This window comes from Barbus barbus (assembly GCF_936440315.1).
Source record: "Barbus barbus genome assembly, chromosome: 14".
In the NCBI taxonomy this organism is placed as follows: domain Eukaryota; kingdom Metazoa; phylum Chordata; class Actinopteri; order Cypriniformes; family Cyprinidae; genus Barbus; species Barbus barbus.
The window spans coordinates 23286110-23300463 of NC_136742.1; the positions used below are offsets into that span (position 1 = coordinate 23286110).

At 37.0% G+C, this 14354-nt stretch overlaps 1 protein-coding gene across 2 annotated transcripts in view; it reads right to left on the reverse strand.

The window, feature by feature from the left end:
- Positions 1–11570, reverse strand: part of LOC306880136 (tumor necrosis factor receptor superfamily member 21-like) — a 29822-nt gene extending 18252 nt beyond the window's left edge. The window contains exons 1-3 of one of the 2 annotated variants that reach the window (XR_013785051.1): positions 11248–11568; positions 4933–5572; positions 2965–3492 (exon numbers count right to left, since the gene is read on the reverse strand). Coding sequence is in view for 1 of the 2 variants with exons in the window: in XM_079433464.1 (XP_079289590.1) it covers positions 2965–3492; positions 4933–5572; positions 11248–11325 (1246 nt within the window). In the remaining variant the exon portion in view is untranslated. Of the gene's footprint in view, positions 1–2964; positions 3493–4932; positions 5573–11247 lie in introns of both variants that reach the window. The other variant, XM_079433464.1, reaches the window with a different exon arrangement.
- Between the last annotated feature and the right edge of the window lie 2784 nt (positions 11571–14354).

Consider the following 14354-nt stretch of genomic DNA (forward strand, 5'->3'; position numbering starts at 1 on the left):
CACCTTATCATTTGCAAGACATTAGCTTATCAGCCACAGCCGTTTACAACAGAACAAAGCTTAACGTCTTCATATGAGAATTCAAATGAGGTGGCAAACCAGCTGCAACAGGTCTAGGTTGGCTGCAAAACAAAGGAATCCTCAAAGGGAGTCAGGACTTCCCCCTTTTAGTGAGTCGCCGTGGTGGCTTTGCCGGAATGTCTCGCGGCAACGCAGTCATCCTATAAATCCCTGACTCCTCATACACCGTACCAGCCACATTAATTACCACTTCCCCATCAAAATAATGAAACCGCTCGCCTGATGAAGACCAGGGGAGGTTCACTAGCAAGGGGATCCTACAAGCTTCCCCCGAGTTTCCCTGACTCCTAAACAAAATGCTGGCAAAGTTGAGCTCACCCATGAAGTTCCTAATCGTCTCTTATAAAAGCCCCAGCCCACCCTGATTCTGGGCAGTGGGCTTTTATAGATAACACCTATTGCAGAGGTTGTTATATGAGGCATATATGCGGGTGGTTCTATGTCTTTGATCTCCGCTATGCGTGCTTTGTTATACCTCCAATGAAAGAATTCATTATTTGTACGATCGCTCCTTCATCTTTATATATGTTTCCCATGCGGCCCTTTATGGCCATTATTTCACTAATGTAGTAAACGGACACACATGCACTTCAGGCCGCCCAATTACACACCTTGAATGGATTAGGGAAATGTTTTGTGTTGTGTTTGCGAAGGCAACCGGCTGTGTAAAGGTTACCTGTGCTTTCTAACATGATTCAAAGAGGCTCTACTATCTCAGTTTAATTCAAAAGTTCAGCATGTAATAAATTCTTTGCTCGCCGAAATCAATAAACAATTAAATTGTTCACGTTTAGGAGTGTAAGGGAGAACAACACCGCAGTAAAAATAGCGCAAGTGATTTTTTTTTTTGCACCTGGTGGAAGTGTTTAACATTTTTTTACATTTTACGATCGTGAGCAGGTCATTGGTTCCCCCTTTCCTTGATATTCCACTATTTTCAAGGCCAATTAACAATAACATATCATAAAACTACTCTTAAAGTGGTGTTGTATTTTGTTCAGATAATTATTCATCATATATAATAGCAATATCTAAATAATAGTAATTGTTGGAAGTCCACAAAGCTGTAAAAAAAAAATCAATGTCATAATTTCATTATTTCAGTTCAAATCCAGTACCTTTTTTTGGGGTATATTTTGGGTGCTAGGTTGTTAAGGTGTGGCCAGATTTATTGTTTCGTGAGAGTAATCCATTCATTTCAATAGGAATCCAATGCACTGGGAACTTTTCATGAGGACAAAAGGTTTTCCCACACAGATTTCGCAATCGGGTTCAGTTGGTCATACAAATTCTCTGAGATGACCAACAGAAAAAATCCCAGCAGCAAGTCTCTATGATCTGACATTCCCTGTTTCAATGGGAGTATGAGACATATAATCACTCATTTGATTACTCATTTTATCCTATACATGATTTAATGTACCAGTCACATCTTTAGCACAAATGATGTGGGATGAGTTGCATAATAAAAACTTATGGTTAGTTTTTTGCTCTAGCGTGAGGTTACCGCAGAACATACAGCGGCACCCTGAATTCAGGCCTCTCATGCCACATTAGTCAGTCCCTCCACTCATCTCCCACCAGGTCATGTCCACCGATACACTCCTCTAGCTCTCAAACCACAAAGAACTGGAATAATCTAGTTCCAACTGCTCAAGCATACACACGCAGGAGGATATCTGAGGCTGATATACAGTAAGCCAGGGCCCGTTGCCACAGTCCCAACTAACCTAACAGCCTCTGATGCATAGTAACAACCAGGTTATGGGGCATAGAGTGTGAAATAAATAATAAAAGAGAAAGAGAAACACCAGAGACGTAAAGCAAATACTACCTAAGGAGCAGACTGATCATGTGACTGACAGAACACGAGAGGTGATCTTGACGTTGGTCTTCGTTACGTAACTGTTGAAGTTCTCAATACGATACACACTGGTGTGATGACAGATCCACAGATGCTCTAGTGCATTATAATTTTCATTGTATCACTATTCAGATTGCAAAGTCCTGGGTGTCTGTGCATCTGCCTGAGAGCTTATAGTCATTAACTTTTTCATAAATCCATAAAATGACATTCATCAATCTAGTTCCCCGGTGAAATGTGTCTACACTTGACTACACTCTGCCTGCCTGCCATTGGTCAGCCAAATAGGTAGCCACGCCTTAAAATGACATAACTGGTTGCATTGTTGTTGCTGTGCTGTGCTGTGCTGGTCAGGATTCTCAACTGAACAGAGCAATGTTTTGAAACCATCAGAGTGTTTACAGTTTTCTGTGAAAATCAACCTACGAATGATTTACTTACAGATAAGCTGGGATAGGAGAATGTATTTTAACATTAAAAAATACACATCACCTAGAATAAAGTTATCAGGTTGGATAACATTAATGTACATTTGAATTTACATTAGCACTTACAGTAAATGCTATTCACACTATGTACACATTTTTACCTCTACAAACTTCACACCCTCTGAAAATACGTACTTTGGCAATATATTTTTTATAATTTGGAGTTTAAATCGATTTTTTTATAGTTTGGACTGGTCAATTTAATAGGGTATTTTGATGACACTTTCAACAAACATTTTGACGAAAAATTATTTTTTAAAAAATTAAACATTACAAAAAAAAAAAAAAAAAAAAAAAAAGTCAGACTATTTTGTTCTGGAGCTTTTAACAGGACATGATGATAGAAAATACATATTTTTTAATGCTATAGTGTACAAAACTATTGTGTTCCCCTGAGAATCTCTGAGTTTGCTCACAAAAGCTCTGAAATATAGGTCTTCCTCCCATCTCATATTATTTCCATCACAAATGTTTTGTAAGCAAACACAAAACACTGAACTATGTCTATAAAATTGCAAAAACATAACTCACCCTGTCCATTTGAGTAGTAGATCCACCTCTCCTTGGTCTGCGCTGGAGAGCTGGGCTTCTTGTGGATGGCTTTCTCCATGATGCTGCTGGGATCCTGTCTGGGACCCTTCTTCAGCACTCGTGAACTGCGCTTTACGCTGCACACCACGATCACTACCAGCACCAGCAGAAGCAGCAGGACTATCATCCAAGGCAGGTGCTCATTGATGTCAAAGTGCTTGTGCGTGCTAGGCCTCGGTGCACCCCTGCGGATGGGCCGGTAGCCCAAACCTTGGGCCTTGCCCTCAGACAGAGTCTCCATGGCCTGTTGATTGGCAAGCTGGGGGTCTTGTGATAAGGAAAGCTTGTTTTGCAATTTAGGGAGGTCCTGAGTTGCAGCGATTAAGAGTCCACCATCCTCATCACCAGCCTTGGAGGAAGCTGTGGTTGTGGGAATGTCTTCTTCAGTGTCGAGGGCCGTTTCTGTGCTACTAAGGACCGGCCCGGCTACATCCTGAATCTCTGTAGCTGCTAAAATTGCAGTACTTGCTGTGTGCAGAGTGGATCATATAATTGCAGACAAAAACAGAGACAGAGAGAGAGAATTAAATACAGCCCTAAAGATGAGCTTAACCTAGACAACAAAACAGAAGGGAGAGTATCTAAAACTTTAATCCAGCATCAAGCTGGCATGTGTAGATAGTAAAGTGGAGCTGTGCTGGTCAGCCAACATAATCTAACATGGATTTCTCATCTTAACTGCTCAGATTTGACCCAAAAACTAAAGTCAATGCAAAGAATCAGAATTAGTTTTGTTCTAAAAATAAGAGATAAGGACTAATATTACTGGAAATGCTATGACTACATTGGTGAAACACTTTTTTTTTTTTACATATACACTAATGTTCAAGAGTTTGGGATCAGTAAGTGTTTTTTCTTCAAGAAATTAACACTTTTATTTAAGATTTGTTAAATTAATCAAAACTGTCAATAAAAACATTATAATGTTACTAAAGACTTCTGTTTCTAAGAGGTTCTTTTGAACTCTATTCATCAAAGTCATCTGAAAAAAAATGTATCACAGTTTCCACAAAAATAAGATGAGACATTTTTCTTGAGTACCAAATCAGCATTTTAGAATGATTTCTGAAGGGTCATGTGACACTGAAGACCGGAGTAATGATGCTGAAAATTCAGCTTTGCCATCATAAATTATAACTTACATTTTAAATAATGACATTTTAAAATCTATTTAAATAGTTTAAAAAGAAAACAGTTCTTTTACAATATTTTTTTTTATTATTGTATTTTCGATCAAAAAAACATTTATGCAGTCTTGTTGAGCACAAGAGTTTTCTCTGAAAAACATTTAAATAATCTTACCAAGAATTAAAACTCTTGATAGGTAGTGTATGTGCGAATTAAAAGGTGTTATATAATCATATATAATCTTCATGCATGTATTATTATCATTACTATTACTATTATTAATAAGAATAACATTTATGAGACAATTATGAGACAATAATTGCCTAGCAGGCACTAAGCAGGGAATTTTAAAAGCTATAGCTAAAGCTATACATCCGTACAGGCTTAAAAAGAGTCCTCTAAAGAACATACACAAAAACATCACATACAACCACTGCTTTATTTAAACACCAAATTAGAGAGGTTGATGAAAGGGGTGAGCAATCAAGTTGAAAAGAGGAAGCTGTTAGTAACAGAACCGGTGGATGAAAGCACTTGTATAACAAACCAGGAGAATAGAACACTACCAAGTAAAGAAAACAAATACCTACCTATCTATCTATCTATCTATCTATCTATCTATCTATCTATCTATCTATCTATCTATCTATCTATCTATCTATCTATCTATCTATCTATCTATCTATCTATCTATCTATCTATCTATCGTGAGTTTGTCTAGCTAACTAGACACACTCTATTCAGTAAGGAATATCTCTTCACTGAGCTTTTCACTCTCACCTCTATATGCTGACTCAGTGCTGGAAACCGTGGAAACGGAGGCCTCTCCAAGTAGGACATCCGAACTGGCTGGAGTTGGCCCACACACATTATCTGTCTTTTCTGTGCCTTTGATCAGCAGCGTTAAGCCCAGAGACGAGCAATCTGTGTGAGATCGGCACCTCAGAGCATCTGATGCCACGTCGGAGAAGGTGCCACGCTGACATAGCCGGCAGTGCACATCCTCTGTCTTACTCCCTCGCTTTCGGACGCCCCACCCGAGGGGACATAATGAGTACCGCTGACACTTTCCTCCCTGGGAGAAGCTGCCTGGTGGACACACGCACAGCCTGTCTGTGGTGGACGTGCAGGGAGTTTTCTCGACAAATGGGGCTTGGCAGCGTCTCTGACAACGGTGGCACTGCTGAACACCGTTCTCGCCCCGGGTGAAGGTGCCATCTGGGCAAGGGCTGCATTCCCGTATGCTGGCCTCTGTGCAGTGGGAGGACACGTAGGTGCCTGCCGGACACTTGTCGCACACCACCTTGTTTCCGGTGGTGGGGTCGATGTGGTGGTAGTGTCGAGGAGACAAGGGCTTCTCTGTGGTCGGGCTGGGGGTCAGTGTGTGGGTTAAGACTTCACTGACCGCAGTGAACAGCAGCTAACAGCAATGAAAGAACAACAAGAACACTGTTATGCAATGACAATACTAACAATCAAAACACACAATAAATGTCTTATTTAGCATGAACGACCACTGCGTCATCGGTTTGTATTGTAAGAAGAGTCAACAATATAACGATAAAGAAAACCACTGGTGCTAGAAAGGAATCAAGTTCTTTCATTTGTTTGATGGTTACATACTCGTGTCTTTTCAACAGTTACAAGTTTGACACTTCATAAATCACCACTGGAAGAGTCACTAATTCAACAAAATTAGTGACAGTCGTTTAAAGTTGAGATGACATGAAAGTAGCGACCGATGTTTTCTTCCATGTTGTGACGTACATCAGAGAAAAATGCAGGGTGGGGCAGGTTTATTTGGACAAAATGATTGGTGAAGTCCAGCATACGTCATACAAAAAGTCTGTCATTTCACAGGGAAAAAATACATGAATGAATGTATTTACAGAATAGATTCATTTCCATTTCATCCCAACTTTAAACATTATTACTGAATTTAGGAGAATTTTGAAGAATGATCACTGAAATTGAAGATTGTGCAAACCATTTTATTTAAAATAAGACAAAGAAAACACTGTTTCATCATCTCCACTGTACCTTAATAAAATAAGGCACTATATAAAGAAATACATAAATTAGACTATATTTTTGGCTGCACTGAGACCCATTCACCTTTCTCAAAAGTTGCTATTTATTTTTTATTTGAACTAATGTTTGTTGTTAGTTCAAATAAAATGCTCCTTTGAACATTAGTGATATGGGAATATTTTCAAAGTCTCCTTGTTTCAATTTCATCAGATACCACTAAAAAACTGCAAAGTTTCATCCTGGATGAGTGGGAAGCTTTGTTTTGGATGAAGTTGTCTTTTTTTCATTCAACTGAAGTCTGTAAAATAATTGGTTCAATGTGTGCATTTACTATTAACCAAAAAATATTCATTAATAACTCAACAGTAAGCTGTACAAAAGTTTAGGTAATGAGCAATATCTCAAAGAGCATATTGATGTCACAAAATGGAGCAGATGACCTAAAGAACTTTATATTGTGACATCAGAATGCAGTGACATAACTCATAATTCCTCTCTAAAACACTAAAGTCTGCATAACGTTTACACAGTCTGCAACAAATCACCCATGCAAAAACACTTTACAGACCAACAACAGGGAACCCTGGAATGCGTTGACAGCACTCTCACAGCTAGGGTTGTAACGATATACCGGTATGACGGTCTATCGCGGTTTGAACATACACGGTTATCATACCGTAACCATCGCAAAGTGGCTGCAAAAGCAGGCAATACATCCAACATGTTCGCTCATATTTGCGGACATCATCCCTCCGTGCAGATAAAGGTATGTCGCATTTATAACAAGTTATAAGACCGTATAATTTCCGTGAATCCCGGTGCAGTCGTGAACATGGGATTTACAGTATAATGTTAACGAGGTTGTCACTTAAAACTCGCAATCTGATGGATGGATAAATCAAAAGTAGATATGAGTGGCGCCGTTTTATCTACTACATACTGAAGTATGCGTGCATTACACTAATGGTGCTTTCAGCGTCTACATAAACATGAACATCAGCAGAGCTGCTCTGAGAGAAAAACCAGTTTTATTTGAGAAAAACCCAGACTCAAAGGTCTGCTACAACCCGTCAAAATAAAAGTTCAATTTAAATTGAAGTCCTGACAGAAATAAATTAGCATTGTACAATGTACTTAAAAGTTATGACAACAATAATAATATTCTTTATAATAATTAATTTAAACATTATTTTTAAGGAATATCATGTTTGTCCATGTTTTAACTCAGAATACTTCTGTTGTGCAGCACTTTGCCAAAAATAAGTGTTGTTAAATTTTCATTTGATAACATTTTAAAACATTAATTAAAATTTTAAAGTGTGATATAGATATACATAAGGCTTATGGCTTTATTTTGTAATTGTTTTTTTGTTTTTTTTTCCTCAGAAGGGAGGCTTACTTTCATTAAAATGATTTCAAGTTTGTTGCAATAAAGGATTTGTTCACTCAAATAACTTGTTCTTATTCTTTTAAGAGTCATTGTTACTGATAAGAATTATTGTTTAATATATACAGTGAAACTGTGATATTTTCTGAGACTATTATCACACCGTGAAAATCTCATACCGTTACAACCCTACTCACAGCCCGGTGACCTTCAGAATAACTTTTAATGACAAGAAGCCTGTAAACACAGCCGCTCTAAAGTTACTACAGCTTGAGCGTGCCCCACTGAAAGCCAAATTCCGATCATAACGGTCCCCCTCTTTCCTCTGGCGCATCCAGCAAATTCTTTATGATGCTAGCCCACAATTTAAATCGGCATCTAAATGGAGCTTTGGCCATGACAGACATCTTGGGCTTAGTACAAGTCGTCACCAAAACATATGATGCTGGAAAGCCCGGCACACAAGGGCCTCTCTGCATCATCAGTTTCTAAACACAAAGTTCTATTAACTGCTGATCATGAATCTCCTGGAGTTTTATTACATTTCCTCAACAACAGACCGCACAGAAGACTAGTATAAAAGCGCAGGAGACTAATTTCCTTGCTAATACAGGGAGGGCTGAATCAAAACAAACATGACATTAATATTCTCCAGCCAACGCATACTGCCATTGCTGGGAACCGTGGGACGATGTCAGAGCGCTTGGGCTCAGATGCACGCATTGCTCTTCGTGAGGTGATGGGGATTGTTTCAGGAGGACAGACTGAACATGAATAGCGATTAGACAAAGCTGTGCTTTCCCAGTGGCCTTAGCTCTAGAAGAGGGCCAGCAGTGAGCTAACAGACGAGGGTTTGAAGTAGGGCAGCGAGGGGGACAACTTCACTGATGACAGGACAATGTCTGTATGCTTAGTGTGCTTCTAAAGCGAAGAATGAGTACACTGTTGTCTCACAAGTCGGTTTTTCTTTCAAACGGTTCTGGAAAGAGGAACTGGCAACCCAAGATAAGAGGAACACTTTTTCCACGCACTCTTGCTTTTGATAACCACAAGAAGGGGCGTGATGTACAAAACACTAAGCCATATTACAACCTTCTCATCCCACCCTAAACAGCGTCTGGGTTAAAAGGGCATGTTAAAATTTAAGTGTCAAACATGATAAAACAGGCTTTATTGCACTGTATGTTTTACCCTATACATAATAAAAAAAACTGTGATTTCATAATAAAACTATGCATTAAAATATCAAATATATTTTGAGATATAGACAGCTGATATTTACATGCATTTTATGCAAGTAGTCTGCTATACTGTCATAAGCTATCAGAACCTCATCATACTATTGGCCATGTAAATATCAACTACTACACCAAATTGGGCAATTTTGCACAGTTTGGTGCTTCTAAATAAAACGGAGATGTTTTTTCTTCTTCAAGCATACACTATGCATCTGTATTTCACTATATCATACTATATGAGCCATAAAAGCCTCATGTATTAAATGTTCTACAAAACATATTATATAAGTTCAATAAAGATTTTAAGATTTTCATTAAAAAAATCATTTATCTGAATATTATTTCATATGTCATGCTTTACAAGGTTAAAGCGGGATATATAAAACCATAATTTACACTTTCCAAGGCTTGAATGTTGATTGAGCTGCTCTTATGAGCCATGATGTTTTGTAATGACCCATGTGGTTTCCTGACTAACCTTTGAGTAAATGGACTTGGCTTTTTGCTGATACATGAGCTTGCAATCTGTGCATGCAGAATTTCATAACTTCACATTTATTTATACTTAGTGAGTAATCAAAGCTGTAACTAAATATTGAACATATGTGGGGAGACTAAATGTAAGTGTGTCATAGAACAACCCCCCAACCAGAGGTGTCTCATCGAATTTGCCTATGAACTTCAGGACAGATTTGTGACCCTGGACCACAAAACCAGTCTTAAGTCGCTGGGGTATATTTGTAGCAATAGCCAAAAATACATTGTATGGGTCAAAATGATAAATTTTTCTTTTATGCCAAAAATCATTATTAAGTAAAGATCATGTTCCATGAAGATATTTTGTAAATTTCTTACCGTAAATATATCAAAACTTAATTTTTGATTAGCAATATGCATTGCTAAGAACTTCATTTGGACAGCTTTAAAGGCGATTTTCTCAATATTTATATTTTTTTGCACCCTCAGATTCTAGATTTTCAAATAGTTGTATCTCGGCCAAATATTGTCTGATCCTAACGGAAAGCTTATTTATTCAGCTTTAAGATGATGTATAAATCTCAATTTTAACAAATTGACACTTAAGACACTTTTTGTGAACCATTTGTGAACGTTTGTTGTCCTCAAGAGAAACATAACATGCAAATCTACAAGAACAGACACTGGGACAGATGTGATACCATCAGGACTCAATGTGCCAGACTCTGCTAGACACACAGGGCACCTGTTACACCTCTGATACATCATAACTGAAGACTGCAAAGCAAGAACAAATACTCCCTCTCTAGAGGCATTCATGCCCGTTTTATAATCGTCAACAGCCAACGAGTCTGCAGGCGGAATGAATGAGCGAGGAAGGAATATTCCTGCAAATGTCAGGCCATCTGCCAAACACATTGCATCATTTGCGTCATGCCAATAAATATGTTTTTCAAGGGTGCATGGATGATTTAAACCAACGGAGCAAACTGCTAAACGTTCTGGTGTTGTGAGACTAACAATGCATATGGGTGGGTATCAAACAACTGAATCCAATTTTTGTAAACTGAACAGCAACAGTAAGCTGTTTGCATTATGGGATTTAAAGGACCCCTGATAAAGGCCTGCTAATGGATGAGCCAGTCTGAAGTGATTAACCAAATTAACCTCAGCTGACTACCTATTGCATGAGGATTAAATTATGTAAATCTTTACAACACACTAAGCATATTAAATCATATCAACATGGCATTGTCTATGAATCAATAACATAAGTCATGCACATGTCTTTAGAATGAAAACAAATAGAAAATATCAAGCCAATGACATCAAAACCATGACTACAGGCATATTAAGTCATATGAATCACTTTGATTTAATAAAAAATATCAATGGTTAATATCTTCAAAACAAAAACAACATAGGAACATTAAGTGAATGTTTTTAAAATGTTAACAAGGCAGCGGTTTTAAGTAAAGCAAATGTCTGTAAACTAATAAACAGGAATATTATTAAGCCATAATAACTACAACCATGTAAAATAATGTATACTCAAGAGGGGGGGGGGAATACTTTTAATACAGCTTAAAATAGGTCGAGTATTGTCCCTAATTTAACCTTTAACAATTCCACTTTTGATAGAATTGTTCTTTAGCGTTTGTATTATTAAATATTGACTAATGTAGGATAATGTGTGAAATTAGTACCACAGACAATAGCCTACAATAAGATTGTGTTTATCCATTTAAGATGTGTCATAAGCCAAGTTGTGCCTAATTCGTTTAAAAGGAAAATGTTTTATTGTCCTGCCCTCATCTTTTGTTTGGGCTCCATCCTCACTACAGTAGTATACACTAAGTGCGACACCAGGTACCTCTACTATCCCTTTAAATCCAACAAAACCAGAATATTCCAGAGGACAAGAGAAGCATAATGCGTACATAAAATGTATCCTCCACTTACCATTATCAGCGACATAGACATTTTCCCAGACATTGTCCTAGTGGAATCACTCTTGTTTAAATATGCCCAGATCCACATCTGTTACTTTTCGGCTTCATAGGTGGAGCATCAGCATCCTTTAGCTGGGTTATTCCCTCAGTGTACAAATTCCGTCCACTGACGCCTTTTTATAGTCTGTGCCCCGGCGTGCACGGGTTTCAAGTAGTAGGGGATAAGCGCTTCGTTTTGGAAGAAGAACGCTATAATTCCCATATCGATGATGGATGGATCTGTGGACTGAAGTCTGGCTGCTGTCTGCCCAGGTTACGGATCCCCTGTGCCGCAAACACGGGCTGCGGATGATGGGCGGGTACTGGCGACACGCGTCATGACCGAAACTCACCACTGGCTGCTTGTCTCTGCGCCGTATGACGGGCCTTATACGAGCCCGTTTCCGGGAAGATACTGGGGATGGGGGTTTAATTTACATATTAAAATGATATGTTAATATGAACATATGTCCAAATAGTATATATACACTGCCGTTCAAAAGTTTCTTCGAGGTTCTCATTATTTGACCAAAATACAGAAACAAACTGTGGGATAATATTGTGAAATATTATAGCAATTTCTAATATTGGTTTCCTATTTTAATAGACTTTAAAAATAATAATAATAGGTTAATAATTTTTATGTGACACAGCGCTGAATTTTCATTAGCCATTAGTCTTCAGTGTCACATGATCCTTCACGAATCATTCTAATATGCTGAATTATCATCAGTGTTAAGATCATATCAGATCATAATCAAACTGTTGTGCTGCTTAATATATTTTTTGGAACTTGTGATACTTTTTTCTTTGATTCTTTGATGAATAAAAAGGTAAAAAAGAACAGCATTTATTCAAAATAGAAATCTTTTCTAAATCTTTACTCTTTACTATAACTTTTAATCAATTGAACACATCCGTGCTGAAAAAAAAGTATTATTATTTTTTTTTTTACTGACCCCAAACAATATATATTGTATATTGTAACAAAATTTTGAATAAACACTATTCTTTTTAACTTTTTATTTATCAAAGAATCCTGAAAAACTATCACAGGTCCCTAAAACTATTAAGGAGCACAACTGTTTCCAACATTGATTATAAATCAGCATATTAGAATGATTTCTGGAGGATCATGTGACACTGAAGACTGTGATGCTGAAAATTCTGCTTTGCTTAGCAGGAATATATTTTAAAATAGAAAACTTTTATTTTAAATTGCATTAATATTTCCAAATAAATATTCTTTATTATTGTTCTTTCTAAATAATGTTTTCTTTATATTTGATCAATTGATACAGCCTATCAAAAAAAAAAAAAACCCAACATTAAATATCTTACTGATCCCAAACTTTTGAACGGCAGTGTGTGTGTATACACACACAAAATGTAATAAAGTATCAAATGTATTTATTAACACAAAACATACATAAGACGGATATAAAAATATATGTAAATAAGAACTATATATATATATAAGGTTTTTCTATAAAACACATTTACATGTTGAATTCATAATACATTTGCATACATTTATATTAAATCACATAATTTATGCTATGAAATTATAACATATTACAGGGCTATCAATCTAAAAAACATATGACTTTTATTGTCACCTCAGTGATGTCAACCTTGTAGGTAACTTCTGATTGGTTCAACTGATGGTGTTGCAACTCACTATCATAGTTATGCACACAATTACACACCTATACACACAGTTTAAAAAACATATTTAGAATGATTACTATTACTACTACTACTAATAATAAAAATAATACATACATACATACATGCATACAAAAGAATCATAATAAAATACCTTAACTAAATTGGAAATAAATCATGTATGTACACACATGAATGTATATAGGCCTATGCCTACATTGTCCAGTCTCATTCGCATTATTGTTTGAAAGAAAGTACCTCATCCAAACAGTCATTCTCAGGCCTCAGACATATGCAAACAGCATACGGCTCTTTTGTGTCACTGGCACAAGGACATGAGATCATTTCCAGTGTGTCTCAGACAGGCAGAGCTCAGAGCCCACTGGCAGATGAAGAGCACACCATCTGGCACAGGCCTACACGTGCATCTGAAAGCTAAAAGGATGAAACGGGGAAATGATCTCACGTGCGACACTGTTTCTGCCCCGGGAACTCACACTAAGTGGGTTAGTGAGTTAAAGGATAGGGTAAGAGAAAATGCCTTGCTCTGACTAACATTAGTGCATCCATGCTGAAATGTACAACAATATGCTTATTTGTGCTGCTGTGCAATCACACACCACCTAGTGCTTTAAACAAACAACACTCCACCAGCACTGTGGACTGAAAGCTTTAACATTTTACTCAATTTTTAATTATGTGTGCTGACACCAGATTTTTGTTAGCATCTGCTACAGGATATAAAGCGATGTGTCTGTAGTTCTAGAGTTCAGATCATGAATATGTCTGAAGCTACACAACCAAATTATATTTTATAATTATATGTCAGCAATTATAGAACAGCAGTACTCAAAATGCCTTAAAAATTGTGTAAATCATTATTATAATATATATTATATTACTTGATTGATTTGATTTAATGTGCCATGTAAAGTCATATGGAGAACAGAAAGTTAAAGAAAACACATTATTAATATAAAAGAAAATACAGTGTCATTTCACCCAGTTTTTGTTTTGTATATTGTTCATATGCTGCCCTCTGCTGGCTGAAAAAGCTATTTTAAAGACACATAATGAGAATTTTACAATATCGTCAACCTTGATCATGAATTGACTTTGAAAAACATCTAAACAACGAATAATGACATTTAATTGAGGGAGGCAAAAGTTTAGGATAAGTTTCCTCAATTGGTACTAAGGCAATTTAAAGTAAATGTTTCAATGGTTTAAAAGAAAGCAACTTCTGTGGTTGTCTAAGCAGTTGCTTGGAGTGCCCAGCAGAGAGAGACAGAAACCACAATAATATATTGAAATAAATGCTACTCACTTCACAGTTCTGTATTAAGAGGGTAAACATAACAAAATAACTGAAACATCAAGCAATATATTAAGGACCGATTAAGGAGTACG